This window comes from Hippocampus comes, unplaced genomic scaffold, assembly GCF_001891065.2.
Source record: "Hippocampus comes isolate QL1 unplaced genomic scaffold, H_comes_QL1_v1.1 scaffold376, whole genome shotgun sequence".
Lineage (NCBI taxonomy): Eukaryota > Metazoa > Chordata > Actinopteri > Syngnathiformes > Syngnathidae > Hippocampus > Hippocampus comes.
The window spans coordinates 120,852-137,035 of NW_017805507.1; the positions used below are offsets into that span (position 1 = coordinate 120,852).

Sequence of the window (16,184 nt, forward strand, 5' to 3'; positions counted from 1 at the left end):
CCCCACTTTACTCCCCCGAAAGACACCCCCCGCCCCCTCCCGCACTCCAAAGTGTGCGTTTGATGTGGAAATGAAAGCTGGCAAAAGGCTGCGAGAAAGAGATGCGACTGAATGGGTTAAATGAAAAGCGATAGTGTGCACGCAGGTGACCTCCCGTGCGTGCGCGTGCGTGCGTGAAGGCGCGCGCTCCGCAATGCTTCCCAGGTCGCGCGCACGCGTTGCCCCGTTTCTTATAATTAATGATTGTATTGAAATAGCCGTTCGTATGAAAACAAGACAAGAGTGTAGATAGATAGATAATTATGAAAAGAATGTAATTAGCACATTTTTGACAAATTATTTTAATTTAGAAAACTATAATTGAATTGTCCACAAGAAAATGATCAAATGGAGAGAGTAGAGAGACGTCCTTTTCATTGTGCACGTATTTTTTGGGAGCTACTTGGTTAAAAAAGTAAAATAAAATAAAATAAAAAAATCGCAAACTATTGCTGAAAACAATTGTCGTGTTTAGTTCCCTGACATTTATAAGTGTTCATCCCCCCTCCTCCCCCAGGTCATGGGGGTCTTAACCAACTAGGCGGAATGTTTGTTAATGGCCGTCCACTTCCGGAGGTGATCCGGCAGCGCATCGTGGACATGGCCCACCAGGGGGTCCGGCCGTGCGACATCTCCCGCCAGCTTCGAGTGAGCCACGGCTGCGTCAGCAAGATCCTGGGACGGTCAGTTTACAACTGGGACGCTTTTGGTAGAACAACTAGCGGGTCCAAACAGAACCAATTTCTGACTATGACATTCTCACACCAATGGGACAACTGCATGTTACTATAGCACGGTTAAAAAAAAAAAAAAAAAATGTTTCAACGCAACAAAGTGCTGAAATTTTAAGTTGGGCACCTCAAGAAAATATTAGGTTCGACTAATGAGAAAATTGGCGTTCCTGCATTTTTTTTAACAAAGAAATCCGATTTTACAGAACCCAACTAAGTAAAATCAACTCAGCTAAGAGCAAACAACTTGCTTGCGTGAGGTGCTAGCTAAAATTGTCACGTAAATCTTAATAATTAAAATTTCCAAGTCGTTCCAATTTAAATGACTGTTTTAGCCACCCAAAAAATACAAGATGTGGGGTTTTTTTTTCAGTGCTTGAAATGCTTACCACAGTGCATAATCTGTTTAAAGGACGTAGCCGATTTTAGCAGAGGTGGCCAGCAACATGAGATGTTTATGGCAGTTAATGGATTATTTTCTTAAGAAAAAAAAAAGATATAGCGTGCTCCATTATCTTACTAGTGAGGACAAAATGGAACTTTAATAAAAAAAAAAACGCCATGCTTGTTCAACAATTTACATGACATCGTCAAATAGCACAAGCTATTTTCAACACTTTAGATTGGTCAGTAATATGTAAAAATAACACGCGCACACAGACGTGAACAGAGACACACTGATATGTGAAAAGTCATACAAAAAACGGGGTTATCCCCTCCACAGGTATTACGAGACGGGAAGCATCAAACCCGGCGTGATCGGCGGCTCCAAGCCCAAAGTGGCCACACCGAAGGTGGTGGACAAGATCGCAGAGTACAAGCGGCAGAACCCCACCATGTTCGCCTGGGAGATCAGGGACAGGCTGCTCGCCGAGGCGGTGTGCGACGGCGACACCGTGCCCAGCGTCAGCTCCATTAACAGGTCAGCGACCGCGTCACCACCATCCTCGTGACCGTCACGATCGACAAATTCAAATTGACATTTTTTTTTCCGATGCTACCGAATCCTTGTCCGAATAGTACAGTGGGGCAGTAATTGGTGTCAAGGATGTTCGTTGACGCGACATGTCTCCAAGCAGTTGTTTACCAGGGAGGAGCTAAAAACTCCAAACAACCGTCCAGCTGCTTTAATGGTTGATATTTCTTTCGTCTTGCCTCAGATGTTTCTACCTCGTATAACCCCAAGAGATGACAAAACTGTCCCTGCATTTGGTTATTAGCGTTTTTATGAATACATTTGAACAGAAGAAAAAAGTGAGGCAAGCTTTCTCGGGCCACAAAATGACGGTTCTTCTCTTTCAGGATCATTCGAACCAAAGTCCAGCAGCCATTTAATCTCCCCCTGGATGGGAAAGGCCTAAGCCCTGGACAAACCCTGAGTAAGTCTCAAAGACTCCTTCCTTCCATTCATGTTTTTTTTCTTTCTTTCTAAATCTGTTACACGCCCACGTTTGCCTTCTCCAAGTTCCCAGTTCGGCTGTCACCCCACCTGAGTCTCCGCACTCGGACTCTTTGGGCTCCACCTACTCCATTAGCGGCCTCTTGGGAATCCCCCAAGCTAGCAGCGAAGGCAAGAGGAGCCACGATGACAGTAAGAACACTCAGTTGAGCGTAAACCTCTGCCAGCGAATCGCTAGGGCAAATATCACTCTTCAAACTGCTATTTTAAAAAGCACAAATTGGGTGAAGAGGTTAACCCAACGCTGGCTAAAAGAACAACAAGCATTCATACCTATCGAGGCGTCAATGAACAAGAACGTTTGAGCTGGACTTTTCTGTTACTCGTTGAGGGGTCCAAACGGTAGCTGACGTTAGCTAGCAGGCTAGCCATGATGTTTTGCTGAGTCACTCAAAAGATAACGGAAGCAAACATTTTATCCATTCATGTGAGAACGAGTCGTCACAAAGCCGAGGTTTGGTTCCCAACGTGTCCACTTTGAAGTGGCGACTTCGCCGAAAGAAAGTCTTGCTAGCTTCTCTCTTGAACACGGTTATCGTCAGCCTCTTGATATAACTGATAAGGCTACTTTGGAAACAACTAACGGTACGAATGAAGAAACATTTTTGTTGAGGAACAAATCAAAGCAAACCGAAAAGACATCTTATTTTTATCAAACAAACTAGTCTGAGATGTCTTTTAGCTTCTCCCCCACATGAATCCTTATGACGTTAACTTCCTGTCCTGTCCACATTTTTTGGTCAAAATAGTTGTCTTCTTCTTTCTTCGGTCTTCAGGCGACCAGGACAGCTGTCGGCACAGCGTGGACTCTCAGGGCAGCGGCGGCGGTGGCATACCCAGGAAAAGCATGCGGGTGGACCACTTCTCGCAGCACGTGGACTGTGGCTTTGAGCGTCCCCACTACCCTCCGGACTCCTTCTCCGCCTCCGGTAGCAAGACGGAGCAGGTGAGGACAGGAGCATCACGTGACGTGTTCGGAATTTCAAGAGATCAGCTTGTCTAGTTTGTTTTTTTTTTTTCTTTTTGTGTCTGGGAAAACGGCTAATAGCTAATCCTTGGCCCTCAGACTTTGTACCCGCTGTCGCTCATCAGCGGCAGCTTGGATGAGACCAAGGGCAGCCTGTCGTCATCCAGCGCCGCCATCGGACGCAACCTGACGGCGCATCAGGGCTACGCCATGGTGCCCGGTGAGTTCGCCCCTCTCCACCTCCGCCAAAACCAGTTTTAGCCACCGTCGCTCCACGTTTTGGTTTTCCATTGCTTTTAGTTTCCCCATTGTTTCATGTACTCCATTTTGCCGCCTCGCCGCACCCTCGTCCAGAGCCCCTCCAGTCCCTGCCGCTTTGCCTGAAGCAGGAAATGTCCCCGGAGGTCACCAGCACGAGCCCCGCCTCGCCAAACATGGCGCCGTCCAACATGGCATTTGTGGAGCTGCAGAAACCCGTCTCTTTGAATAGCTGCAGCGGCGGCGGCAGTGGCGGAGCTAGCAACCATTTCCCCAATTCCTTCAACTCATTCTCCCATCATGCACCTGTGTATGGCCAGTTTGGCAGCCAGTCAATCATCTCAGGTACCGGCAACGTCCCCCTGGTTATCCATTCATCTCATGAGCATTTGCTTTTGGACTGAAGCTCAGACATGAAAAGGTTATTTTTGGAGTTTGCTTCCTGAGAAAGTGGAGTGCAGTACACCAAATCTTTCGCTGACGTGGCACATTAACATGAGGATAAGGTGGCAGCTCCTATCACGCTTACAGTTAGTGGAAGCGGCCTTGTGGCAACAAACATACAACTGTGCACGGTTGCTTAAATTTGGGCAATGAGCCACATGCTGCTTCAGGAGACGTTGCACAGAGCAGACTCAACCAACACAATATTTGACGACATCGGTTAATAATAATTTGGCATTTAAAATATTTGGGCATTTTTCATTGCAGTTACTTTGCATTTCGTTTTGACTTTTGTCAATTCATTTCGTTTAAAAAAAAAAATGAGACCAGGTTTGTTAGTTTTAATGAGTTGACATTTTGTAATGCTTTGTTGAGTTTTTACTCATTTTAGAATGAGTTTTTTTTCAATGTATGGAGTATGTACATTTCTCAAACTGTTTAACGTTCCGTCTTTTGTATGGATGTACAGCAAGACCGAAATACATACTTTAAGTTCGATTTAAAATGAAAGCCAGAAGCTCATGTAGGAAATGCATTGACAAAGATGAAAACAAAGACAAGACTCTGTGACAAATATATTTAGTTTTAGCTCGTTTTATTAAAGATGTAGTTTGTTAATTTTCTTTTCCAAAACCATTAAAAAATTATTTCATGAACGAAAATTATTTGTTTCAATTTTAGTTGTATCATTATTTTTCTGAACTAAAATAACCTTGCTGATCAACTGCTCGGGTAAATTTCCAAATATTTCTCAAAATTAAGCCTTTATTGTTTATCGTGGCCTTAATTTCGGTGCACCTAATTACGAAAAATTAATGTTATTAATTAATGTTGTCTCTCGTGAGAGGACGACCAACCAAATAACCCAGTAACCATATCTGACTCAGATATCAATAATAATTTCACTTTATGTTTGTTTTTCAGGGCGAGACATGGTGAGCTCCACCCTGCCGGGTTACCCGCCTCCCATCCCGTCGCCGGCTCAGTCGGGCTACTCCTCATCGGCTATCGCCGGCGTGGTCGCAGGTACGAGTCGCATTTTGTTGTACTGTGCATGCGCACACACACTCAAACACACAAAAACACCCATAAGAGGAGAGACCATCACCGGGTGGTGGGAGGAGGGGTTGACGAAAAAGCAGCGGTTTGCGACGGAGGCTTGACTGGACTTAATGAGTTGACTTGAACAGTGTGTGTGTGTGTGTGTGTGTGTGTGTGTGTGTGTGTGTGTGTGTGTGTGTGTATACGGGCCCAGGGGGTACAAGGAACAGGCTTGGGGGTTCCACCCTGCTGCCCACTACCCCCACACAGCCAAACACCTCTGACCACACATTGCCATGGGAACCAGGGGGCCCAGGAGGGTGGTCTTTGTTGTGTGTGCGTGCGCGTGTGTGTGTGTGTGTGTGTCTGTTAGGATGCCACTATGTGTATGTGTGTGGTGTTTTTTTTTTTTTTGAAGTCTGCCCTTCGAAGCGCGAAATGAGAGGGTCTGATTTATTATTTTTCTGGTGGGCTCGCAGTGAGGGAGCGTTGATACACAATTACCTTGCGGAGGGGGGGACGGTAGTGGTGGTGGTGGTGATGGTTGTGGGGTTTGGACTAGAGGTGGGGCTTCATGAGGCTTCATTCCAGTCAACATAATTACCAATTAGATTTTGGAATGTTTAAAAAATAAATAAATTTTAAAAAGGGAGCGCTAAGGAGAGGAAAGAGGGAGGCTAAAGCAGGAAGTGCAAGAAGACGAGGCTGGAGGGCAATGGGCATGCACCACTGGGTTCGAAAGATTTGGGCCCGCGCCTGCATTGTAGATTAATGGTTTACAAGCTCAGCTAAACTGCTGGTGAATGATGAGCTAAGCGGCGCATAAACATTTCAGAGATATGGATGATCTTGTCGTTTTTTTTTTTTTAAAAAGAGGGATCGTGTAACCTACAATGTGTTGTTTTTTTTTTTTTAACCCCAAAAGGTGCCGACTACCCCGCTCAGTCCTACAGCCACTCGCCCTACGCCTCCTACAGCGAAGCCTGGAGGTTCACCAACTCCAGCATACTGGGTGAGCGTAACTGGCCAGGGAATTGTGACTGATTGGACTTCTGACCGATGGATTTATTTTATTTTTTTTAATTCAATTAGCTTCAGTTAATCACTTTCAGGAAGATCAAACCAACCAAAATGCCTGCTTCATATATTTATGAAGTATTTTGAGTTGAAACATACTTAGATCAACTTTGTGATTCCCCCCCCCCCCACAAATTGACACTGCATGCATCGAAAGCAACCAACATAGACTCCACATGCTTCATGCTAGCATATAATGCGAAACGCCATTGGCACAAAGCTAATAATTAGCTCCTCCTGAACGTGGTATTAGTAGCCTTTAAACAGCGATATCTGAACACAAACAGTGCAGCAACCCATGTAGACAGGAAATACAACAATACTGGCAAATATTTTTCATCCTCTGTGAAGCAAAACTAATATGATTGCCGGACCGAGACGCCGAGAGAGAAGCTGAGCCTCCGTGCGGAGTGCATTTATTTCTGTCTTACACTGCCCCTCTGGTGATCAAGGCAGCAGTTCAGTAGCGTTCAGCCTTCAGTTCAATGAACACTATAAATCGGTGGAAATGAGAGTGTCAATTCCTGTTTGTCTACATTGGCCCGTGATTAACCGGCGACCAGTCCAGGGTGTAACCAATGTCACTGCCATTGATCTCTGAACTCTGGTTTCTAGCAGCATGACATCATCGTGCCTGCTGCATGCTCCGTGCGCAGGAACAATGCAGTTAGTTCAAAGCACTTTCAGGCGGTCGGATGGAATATATCATTTTTATGGCAGTCGTCATTAAAAATCAAACTCTTTCAGGACAACGGTAAAATCCCGTTAAGAATTTAGCATGAGGACAAAGTAGATGAAACCAAAGAAACGTAATACATGAAGACTACATCCATAAAGATGACACTTTTGGTCATAAGATGGAAGTGTCATGGTAAAAAATGCTGAGGACATGGGGGAAAAAAAAATTAATGGTGAGTTTTGTTTTTGTATGTGTGCGCCCCCCTCAGGTTCACCTTACTATTACAGCACAGCCTCCCGCAGCGCCCCTCCCTCAGCAGCTGCCTACGACCACCTCTAGTCCCCGACCGGACGGACCTTCACGAGCCAGATTCGAACCTGGATGGACTTTCTGACAACTCTGCAGATGAACCAGCAACCTATTTTTTTTTCGGGGGGGTTGGGGGGGGGTGCGCGGGATGGGGGGGGGACAAGTCAATTATTTATTTGACATTGCCGATCCAAGCGACCCAGGGTGACTCGGACTCGAACACGTTTACACATCTGCAGCCTTACGTGTCACATCTTTTTCAGTACCAATCGCAGTTTTTCGGCCAAAGACTTGTTTTCTCGCACACCTGACAAAGGATATGCAACATCTTTTTAACAAACTATGCTTGATTGTTTTCCTTTTTTGGGGGGTGGTTTACAATGATTTCTTTTTACAACAGAGAATCGTTTCATTCTTGATTTGTCTACTTGCAAATGAGTTGGGGGGGTGAAAAAAAATCTTTTTTCTACATGATGTACATAATGTAAATGATGACTTACCTACAGAGCAAGCGAGTGGACGCTGATTTGACGACAAAAAGCAAAAACAGGCCTCCATACACGTGTTTAGTTTGTTCCCATGTTGGTAAGAATTGCGACTATTTTTTAATTCATATATGCGGTTATTAATATTATTGCACATGGACTGTAAATAGGGAGTTTCTAAAGAATTATTTTTAATTAAAGCATGGCAAAGGTGAGCTTCCTGTTGTGTGTTTGATGAAATGATTACAGTCGGCACCCGCACACTCGCGGTTCAGCACCTGTGGATTACAATATTTGCTGATTTTTTTAAAATATATATTTTTGCAATTATATAAAATATTTAGTTTTTTATCCATTGTCTCACACAATATTATTTGGATATCCACCATATTTTCAAAAATAGTTTTATAAATGGTGTTATTTAAGATTATTATGATTGTTGTCGAGTGGTAGATCAAGTAGTCCTCGTTTATTTTCAAAAATGTTTCTCTTGTTTCAATTGTTGGATGTATTTAGTTATTTTTTAATCAATTTTATAGGATTTTTTTTTGGTTGGCTTTTTTTTTTTTTTTTTTGCAGGCTGTAGCATACCCCAAAATCTACACCAATTTTACAATGCGTTTGTCCCAGTGAAAATATACATCCAGAATGCAAGGCCCCAAAATGGATTTGACAGTCGGGCGATTTGTAAACGACGACGCAAAAAGATGTACACTTGTCTGTCGTGGCCAATCTCCAAAGAATCCATGCTCATAGACAACAAGAAGGAAAGAAGGTCTGCCATTTGGCTTTGCATTAACGATTTTTGGACGCCATTTGCAGGGAATGTATTTGAAGTCCTCCGGGGGGATTACTCTTCTTGTTATGATCATTACCTTGGTGATGATAGCCTCATAACAGCCATTTCTTTCAGCAATTTGAAAGGACGAATGCAGCGACCCTGCAAGTGCACGTCTGTCTAATGGCGTCTTCTTATTTTCTGCATCGACTGCTTTTATGCTCGGGGTCTGCGTCCCTCTTTTTTTTTTTTTTTTTTGCGCTCTCATTACCACAGTGTGCTAACTAGCTAGCCATGCTTGGGTGAGGCCGGCCCACCTGGTGCCCACTGACGGCCGAGGTGTGAATACATCTTTGGAAAAGTAGACTTTTTTTTTTTTTTGTATCGGGCTGACGACATTGTCCAGCTTTTCCATTTCTGGCCTTGTACGTGTGCATTAATCCAATCTTCAACTCGATCTTGGGTAAAAGTAAACAATCCGGCATATTTTTAACTCTATTCCAGGCGGCTTTCACGTGCCTAAAACCATGGAGAATCTGACTTTTTAGAAGAGTCCTTCTTCCAAAAGAGTGAAAAGACAAAGTTACAGTTGCAGCACATAAGCCACACAAGCGGAAGTCTTCCTCCCCACTGTGGGCCTATTAGCGAGGCGGCTTCGGGCCACAGTGCTCGCGGTAATGAGCCCGCCGGTACAATATAGGCACCAGGCCGGAACAGCTGAGGGCAGACAAAGCTGGCAGGACAGCTTGGGGGGTTAGGGGGGGTGGCTCAGTGGGCGACGCTACCACAGAGCCGTGCTTGCACTGTGTCTCTGCGTGTGTGTGAAACAGAAGGCATGTGTCCATCACCATTACGGGGTAAGAGCTCAAAAGACACGACGGCCCCCGCAGAAGGAGCTGGCAAAAAAGCAGCGAGAGGAGTGTGTGGCAATCAGTGGGACGATGGGGGGGGGGGGCAGAGGTGGTGGAGGCAGAGGGGAAGGCAGGGGTCCGGTTGTCCCACGCCAGTCATCTGGAAAGTTTGTCACTTATCTCCGAGACAGAGACACCAGACCGAGGGATTCAGTCCTGCAAATGAGTGCCCACGCAATTTGTCGTCGTGGCGCGTGAATAGGGGGCGTCGACCCAGATTGCCCGTGAGAAGGCTTTAATTTTTCGAGTATTTGTTTATGCAGATCAAGGCTGACTGATTCATTGGATGCAATTCCACTACCCATTTGTTTCACATGGAAGCAATTGCAGAGCAATTTTTTCAGTAAAATATAAGCAACAACCAAGCATCATGTATTTTGAATACTGAATGACTTAAATAGACCACAACGTTTTATTTTTTGAAGAGAAAATCATTTCCACAAACAATGTTTCAGGGCCAAAGAGGGTGCACTGCACAGTGGACAGACAACCGGTCCTTAAAAGTGCATATCGAGGACAACTGGTCCTCACAACAAATTTATCACTTTTTTTTTTAAACAGATAACTTATTTATATACAGTATAATTTTAACATACTCTTTTAAAAGCAAAGACAATTCCACTTTGTATCGTTGAAACAACCAAACTACATTGCCCTTACAATACAATTTGGCACCTGAACTAACCCATTCATTTGATTGAGAAATCGGTTGCAAAAATATAGTTACATTTATTAAAAGTCCATCTCCATTTTCAAAATCAAGTGTGGCCCATGAGCAAAACAAAACTGAATAACAACAGGCATGAAACTGAAATCGACCTGCAGTGTGAATCCAGCCAAAGAGGATCTGAAGACCACGCACGGAAAAACACCTGAACCGACACCCTGGTCCTCTAATTTCAAGAGGCGCTCTCATCTCATCTCATCTCCTCCACCTTTCGAACAAACGTGCCAGTCAAGAAGGACAGAAGGAGTTTCAGGAAGAAGGGGCGGGGGGGGGGGGGGGGGGGGGGGGGGGGGGGTGTTATAGAAACACAGGTGCCCAGTGTTGCAGCTCGCCAATTAAACAGCGCACGGGCCCTGCAGGCAGGAAGCTACTGTTTGACTGAGAGACATCAAGAAAAACGCACCTTTCAAAGCACACACATTGAACGCCATCGCACAGCCAGGATGGATAAAAATCAGCCCAGGTATCAGGTACCGCCCCGAGGGAGCAAATGGGGTGACCCCGGGAGGATGAGGAGGAGGGGGGGTGGGGGGCTAATACTATGGAGAGTGGTGAGTCACAAAACAACTCATTCAGCGCCGGCACACGGTGCTGCTCGGGTTAACGATTAGCGAGGAAGAAGCAGGTGCAACGGCTGCTGGGTCCGAGCGCTGCAAGGCCCCACATCAAGAGATGCAAGGCAGATCAAAACGGAGCCGACGAGTTCACAAACATTCTTTTTATGCCACGTGTCAGGGCCGGAGCACAGTTTGCGCCTAAGGAGTCTGTGTGTGTTTGTAAGCGGAGGGGGCAAGGAGAGGTCATGTGTTGAGATGCCCTCAAGACAGGCACTTGCGTTAATTCCAACGACAGCTGCTTTCGCTACAAAAGCCGATGTTTGCATCAAGCTTGTTCGGGGTCGACTGAAAGAGGGGCTTTCTTGTGAGTTACACTATTTTTGAAGAGTTAGAATAGCACGCTGGAATATGGGAGGGTGGGGGGGGGGGGTTGCAGGTTTGAATCGCTTCTCTGATCCTTATTATGTGGTACAAACATTCACTCAGTAAAACAGAAACTTTAAATTGACACGATTGACAGAAAATGGTGCAGAAACACATGATGATTCATATGATGTCAAACTGCAAGTGTAGTGCCAACTACTGGTGAGGAGGACTTCATGTCAGATTTTTTTTTTTTTTTTTTTTTGTCGCCAAGTATCAGTGACTGGTTTCGGCAGCTGTCATGAGTACCCGATACCTTGAAAAAAGGCCGGTATCGGTACTCACTTGGGGTGGGTAGTTAATTGAAATTTACCCTAAACGTGCCATGTTGCCTGTGCCTAAGTGATGACTTATCATGACCTCCCTGACCGTGTTGTATATGTTTATAATATTTAATAACACCCAAGTGAGAGTTTAATGTAAAACTAAACACACAACAAAAATATTTACATACACGACATATTTTGCGAAACATCGACAGTGCTAATGCTCGCGGTCATTATAAAATCCCATTGACATCTTCCTTCAAAGGACGAATATTCACACACTAACGCTGTGGAAACAGATACAGGCAGGTAATATAATATATTCTTTCGAATCTATGAAAGACAAGTTACATTAATAAAGCTCAAGCGCAAATTTCGTCTTCTGTTCTGAATTTACGTACGAATGTGCTGCATACGCGCATAGCACCACACTGATCCAAAGAGGCCAACACACAGCAGGAAACCTAATTTCTTTTTATTTTTAACCTTTAAATGTTATTTTACTTTTTTTTCTCTAATTTATTTTCTAGTTGTCGATGAATAATCGTGTTTATTAACCGTGTTTTCAATCGCATTCAAAACAACCGTCATTGTTACTTTTCCCATATTCCGCCATCGCTATATCAGACGTCATTCCCGTTCAAGTTTCGGTAGACTCTTACTGGTTGGAGTGTCTGAGAGGGCCGCGGAGAGCTTTCATGGGAGAGATGGGTCTGACGCCAAGGCGGTCAAGGGCGAGTGGGCGGCGGTGGAGAGGAGCAGGCTGGGCAAAGAGTTTTTCAAGTGGGAGAGTGGGAGACATGGAGTAACAAGTGGAGCGTGTAAGGCGTCAGCAGCAGATGGACAACGAGCATCCGGTGCGTCGTTGAGACCGGAAGAAATTTTTTTTTTGTTGGTGCGTCGTTTCATGAATGTTGGCCAGTGTTCACTATGCGAGTGGGAAGGAGCGTTGTGTGGACGGACTTGATACCCTTACAAAGGAAATCGGTATTCTTTTCTTCACCATTTGTTGGTCTAATTTTACATGTTTGTCATTTCGATCATAGATGGATGGGTTCGACGGGCCCCAAAACAAACAAACAAACAAACAAACAAATAAAAACACAAAAGACATGCTCGACGAACCAGAAAGTAATATATATTAATGCTAATAAATGGGTGACAGAAAATTGTGAAGAAAGACTTTTTCTAACGCACGATGATGCACATGATGTCAAACTGCTGGAGTGTAGTGCCAACTATTGGTGAGGAGGACCACATGGTCAGATTTTAATACAGTATATATTTATATTGATGCTAATGAATGGGTGCACGCACGATGATGCACATGATGTCAAACTGCTGCAGTGTAGTGCCAACTACTGGTGAGGAGGACCACATGTCTGATTTTAAAACAGTATATATTTATATTGATGCTAATGAATGGGTGAATAAAATATGGCATTTAAATTGTCTTTTTGCGATTTGAGTCACAATGGAGCTGTCCCTCCCACCCCCCCCACACTCCACAATTCTTAAATCAAAACAGTAAAGTCCTTGTTGTCATAAACCAGAAAAGGGTCACGCTAAGACAAAGATGGACAAAAACACAAATACAACTCACAATTTTTGTTCGAGAAATTCTCTATTTGCTATTTTCATTCTCAATGCAACCAATTCCACTCCCAAATGGAAAATAATTCATGCCAGTCAATAGTCATCTTATGTCATGCAACGTAAACCAGGAAGTGGCCTGCTAACGTGCAGACAGACAAACTAAACAAGCAACTTCTTCCTCACTTTTGCTGACAGCTCAACCTTAGCGGAGGTCTGCGCTCGACTAAGTGTTATTCTAGTTTTCTTTGTGTTGCAAAAAGCACGGCAGACGAGGTCCTAATGATCCCAACTTGAGCGCTTGCCTTTTTAATTACCCAACCAGGCCTGACAGAGGCTCACAAAGCTCGGATGGACAGGCTCACATGGTACAACAACAACAGAAAAAGGGGACAATTCCTTGGGAAAGATGCTTCGTGAACCCAGCAGCTAAGGCCGCCCCTGCTGTTCCAACCACTCGTGACTTGGCGGTGGTCTTACGAAAGCAGAGCCCGACGGGTGCACTGGAGAGCGGCGCACGTTAGCAAACATTTCAGGTTGAATGATCCAAATAAGACACTAATGGCCACCCTTCCTCTTCATGGAATGTTTTGTCGTGTGGGGTTGGCGTCACCTTTCAACATAGCTCCCCCCACATCACCGAGTACGGCCCGAGGCCCGCGTCACTCAGGTAGCCCATCAGTCAATCTTCATCTGCACAATCTGACTTTATCTTAATGAGTTGTTGTTATGACAGTCAATGAATGGAGATGGCTACAATTCAGTGGACAGCAAAGTCTAGCACGATTACGTTAACGAAGCCCCCGCAGCCCGTCCAGTCATGGCCACCACCCAAAAACGTCTCGCTAAAAAGCTTATCCAGAGTCCAGTGCCTTGATCCCATTCGGACAAGAATGGGATTGTCTTTGCTCTTCATTGCGTTTCCTATTGTTGCATTACATTCCAGTGGGAGGAATGTGTGCGTGTTAGAAGTTTGGAAAGGGGGAGTGCAAGGGGTCTTTATCCTAGACATCCTGTTCTTATTGTTAAGCGCTTGAGGTCAGCCGCAACCCGACATGTCGGCTTGAAAGGGAACAAAATGGGCCTGTGTATGCACACACAAACGCACAGAGCAAAGACTACTCCGTGACGAGAACAACTTTACCCTCCCAAAATAAATCATTAACACGTTTACGGATGAACAACGCACTAGTAGTTTGTACTTGACCTCTTACTGTACTTGTAGGGAAAAATAAAAGTGGAATTTTCAGTCACAAAACCGGGAAACGCAATGCTCTTGTTTAGCAGTTCTTAATTTTTTTACAATTAATACCATGTGAAAATATACTTCGCTCTCCAAGTGCTGCGGGATGAGAGGCGGCCGCTTATCCTGGCACGGTGGAGCTCGCTGTGTCTCGTCCTTAGAAAAGAGAGACACACGAATTACACCGCTGTTTGTATCGCTCATATTCATTGGAAATACACTCACCGGACAAAACATTCGGTACACCTGCGCAGTTCCAAATGTACACAAAACAAATGTCAGGTTGAAATTTGTTTAGCCTTGTTTCACTGAAAGCAAATACACACAGAACAAAGGGTGGCATGTTTTGAAGATATTACACGATTTAATTCAGGTGAAAAATTATTGCTGAAAAAAAAAAATCAGTCCTTCGTTGTATGTCACACATTTTAAGTGCGAGTCTTTTCAAGCAGATATTATGACATGAGATAATAAAAACTATTTGTTTGGTACCAAAATGAATATAGCAATGTATTTAAAAACAAACAAAAAAATCTCCAGCACTGGACAAATTGAAAACATTTTAAAATGGACCCTTCATATGAACAAAACCATAGTAAAATGACAATTATTTAACACAGAAAATAAAGATTGAAAACAAAAGTGCAATCTTGACAAACTCCGAACGTCCACTTGAACAACAGCACCACCTAGTGGTCGAGATCCAGGCAGGCCCATTTCAACTATTTCTACAAAGCATACAAAGTCAATCAATCAGGTCCACACATTTTTGGTCACGAAAGATATGAATCAGGTTTGCGTTTGGGAATCCCTGAGGTAAATTTTTGTCAAAGTGCACGAGGTGATAAAAACAAAAGGATACGAGTGGCCGGGTTTCGGTTTGTACCGGGAATAAACAATTGTCACTAAACTTTCCACTTTGCCGTCATGCGTCCTTATTCAACCGAGGCGCGACTCTCCGGTAAGTCCATCTTTCGGAAACGTTGCGTTTGATTCTGACGGCACTCTGCGGCGCCATTTCAAGGTCGAGGGAGGGGCTGGAGTGGGACTTTGTCAGGCGGCCTACGTCCGCGTCGTCTTCTCCCTCCTCGGCCACCGGGGACGCGCACATGGCTTTGTCGAACAAGCTGAGGACGGCAGCGATGAGAGCGCCGTCGCCCGTCTTCTCGACGCCCTTCCAGGCCTCCAGCACTCGTGTGTAGCTCTCGTAGCGACATATCTGCGGGCGAAGGGATGAAAATTGACTGATGCTTCGAAAGTGCCATGTGCTTCTCGAGATGCTGCCCCCTGGTGTCGCTACCTCGTGTTGCAGGTACTCGGCCCTGGTGCGGTGCTCCTCCATTTCCTTGCCTCGAGCCTTCTTGCCCTCCGGTGGGTTCTGTTGGAGGTACGACAGGTCCGTCTTGAAGGACTCCAGCATTCCGGCGTGAGATTGTAGCTGGCGTTCCTGCACACGAAGCAGGAAGAGTACTTGTGATACAGGGCTCAGCGAGAAATAATCTAATTGTGATTCCCCCCCCCCCCCAAGAAATAATGAATCTGTATACTGTATCATCTTGTTGGTTAGGCTAAAGCTAAAATAAAGGCAATTTTAAAGATTCACCGTCACACTACAGGCTTCAGCAGGACTGTGAGTCTTGATTAACGCTCTATTCTTATTGGAAGCACATATCTCGGGTCAAAAATTTCCATCATGTCAATAATTCACTGGGTTTGCAATGCATCAATATGTACCGCGTCTTTGGCGATGTTCATTGCGATTTACTCCGTGAGTGCCTTCGATTTGGCTACTTTCCAATGGCACGGAAAACAATGAGAAAATTATTCCCGTATGTGCTACGGAGAGATCCTGGAATCAATCTCTACTCTGTTCGTTGCCATGTTGATTGTGAAATGTAAAAGCAGCTACATGAATTAATGGGATTAAATTCATCAATATCATCAATTAATCGCCCGGTTGGTACATTAACACACTTTGACTGAGCATAGTACCAAACGTACTAGAGTGTGTGCGGACTGCGAGGCAGGCAGGATGGGCCGACAAAACCTCCGCTGGGAGCCGACGGCGGCGGGGAACGGAGGGGCGGAGTGAAGCGCCGACACCAAGTTAATGCGGCTGATCCACGAGGTCATCTCCATTTTGGATCTGTGAAGGGAAAAGGTGTGACGCAGAGTGGCGGTCACGCAACATTGACGC

General features: G+C 44.9%; 2 protein-coding genes across 6 annotated transcripts in view; one reads left to right on the plus strand and one right to left on the minus strand.

Moving 5' to 3' along the window:
* The window catches only part of pax8 (paired box 8), a 30,762-nt gene extending 23,614 nt beyond the window's left edge, over nucleotides 1–7,148 (plus strand). The window contains exons 3-12 of one of the 4 annotated variants that reach the window (XM_019877653.1): nucleotides 557–722; nucleotides 1,495–1,692; nucleotides 2,073–2,149; nucleotides 2,236–2,361; nucleotides 3,006–3,175; nucleotides 3,296–3,416; nucleotides 3,497–3,799; nucleotides 4,823–4,924; nucleotides 5,865–5,951; nucleotides 6,964–7,148. In XM_019877653.1, the coding sequence (XP_019733212.1) occupies nucleotides 557–722; nucleotides 1,495–1,692; nucleotides 2,073–2,149; nucleotides 2,236–2,361; nucleotides 3,006–3,175; nucleotides 3,296–3,416; nucleotides 3,497–3,799; nucleotides 4,823–4,924; nucleotides 5,865–5,951; nucleotides 6,964–7,034 (1,421 nt within the window). In that variant the 3' untranslated portion in view covers nucleotides 7,035–7,148. The remainder of the gene's footprint in view (nucleotides 1–556; nucleotides 723–1,494; nucleotides 1,693–2,072; nucleotides 2,150–2,235; nucleotides 2,362–3,005; nucleotides 3,176–3,295; nucleotides 3,417–3,496; nucleotides 3,800–4,822; nucleotides 4,925–5,864; nucleotides 5,952–6,963) is intronic. The other 3 variants (XM_019877655.1, XM_019877654.1, XM_019877657.1) reach the window with 3 other exon arrangements.
* Nucleotides 7,149–14,324: 7,176 nt separating this feature from the next.
* LOC109520429 (PH and SEC7 domain-containing protein 1) overlaps nucleotides 14,325–16,184 on the minus strand; it is an 11,387-nt gene continuing 9,527 nt past the window's right edge. The window contains exons 15-18 of one of the 2 annotated variants that reach the window (XM_019877642.1): nucleotides 16,183–16,184; nucleotides 15,989–16,133; nucleotides 15,288–15,434; nucleotides 14,325–15,206 (exon numbers count right to left, since the gene is read on the minus strand). The exon at nucleotides 16,183–16,184 is cut by the window's right edge and continues 177 nt beyond it. In XM_019877642.1, the coding sequence (XP_019733201.1) occupies nucleotides 14,913–15,206; nucleotides 15,288–15,434; nucleotides 15,989–16,133; nucleotides 16,183–16,184 (588 nt within the window). In that variant the 3' untranslated portion in view covers nucleotides 14,325–14,912. Of the gene's footprint in view, nucleotides 15,207–15,287; nucleotides 15,435–15,988; nucleotides 16,137–16,182 lie in introns of those variants that run through there. The other variant, XM_019877641.1, reaches the window with a different exon arrangement.